Source organism: Merops nubicus, unplaced genomic scaffold (assembly GCF_000691845.1).
Source record: "Merops nubicus isolate BGI_N331 unplaced genomic scaffold, ASM69184v1 scaffold48501, whole genome shotgun sequence".
NCBI classification, from domain to species: domain Eukaryota; kingdom Metazoa; phylum Chordata; class Aves; order Coraciiformes; family Meropidae; genus Merops; species Merops nubicus.
The window spans coordinates 360-1,367 of record NW_008591188.1 but is presented as its reverse complement, the minus strand read 5'-3'; the positions used below and the strand labels follow the sequence as shown (position 1 = coordinate 1,367).

At 55.0% G+C, this 1,008-nt stretch overlaps 1 protein-coding gene across 1 annotated transcript in view; it reads right to left on the bottom strand.

Annotated features, from left to right (window-relative positions):
- Positions 1–1,008, bottom strand: part of RBP5 (retinol binding protein 5, cellular) — a 1,501-nt gene that overhangs the window by 297 nt on the left and 196 nt on the right. The window contains exons 2-3 of the mRNA XM_008950161.1: positions 710–888; positions 158–259 (exon numbers count right to left, since the gene is read on the bottom strand). Coding sequence (XP_008948409.1) covers positions 158–259; positions 710–888 — 281 coding nt within the window. The remainder of the gene's footprint in view (positions 1–157; positions 260–709; positions 889–1,008) is intronic.

Genomic DNA, 1,008 nt, shown 5'->3' with positions numbered 1-1,008 from the left:
ACGTGCTGGCGGCCCCCGAGGAGCCTGTTGCTGAAGCCCAAGAGGAGCTGGAAGGAAGCTGCACGGCTGGCTCAGAGCCTGCAGCACCCACAGTGTGTGGTGACCCCTCTGCTCACTGTGACTGGGATTTAGCAAGCTACGTTGGACCCCTCCTCACCAGATGCAGCCGATCCCCCTCCAGCCAGTGTCTCCAGCCTCGATTCCTCTTCTCTCCTAGCTGCTCACACACTAGCTGATCTCCTTCCCAGGAAACAGTTGTCTGAAAAAAAGAAGCAAGGAAGACATGGTCCTAAGACAAGAGGGTTCTGGCATATAGGTTTCCAGTGATGCCACTGACCGTTCCTCTCAGACACATTTTCAAATGCAGTCCCTGCAGTCTCTTTGGTAGCTCCCTGGGATGGATGCTGTTTGTGGGAGATGAATGACCCTCTGGCTTCCCAGAGCAACAGTGTACTGCCAAGGGGCTGATGTTCTGTCTTCACGGCTTTGCTCCAGAGGACAGTACCCTCTGGGTCCCAGAGCACTGGGCTGTTTGGTGCTCATCCCCTCTGCTGTGGCTGAGTCACGGAACCACTTATTCCTGGACCTGCAGGGGCATGTCAGCTCTGGGCTGGGTTCTCAGCTGGTTCATGAATCAAAACCTGAACAAGTTCCTGAACTTCTAGTCCACCCTAAACCGCTGACAAACTGCACTCTTTGGGCTTCTCACCTGACACTTGCGTCCATCCACGGGTCCCAGGTCTTCCTCAAACTGGACCCCCAGGTCAAAGTCCATAACATAGTCCCGCAGGGAGGTGATTGTGCGGATGACCATGTGGTCTCCTGTGTGGATGATCTCTTTATCGGGCTTCAGGAGGCAAACCAGTTTTCGCAGGACTACATTGATATCTGGCAGGGTGAGAGGGAGCAGGGATTGGAACAGGGTCCCTCATCTAGCAACATCCCTGCAAGGCTCCTCCACTCTTTTAGCCCCAGCCACGACACCTCCTCCCCACTGCCACCATAGAA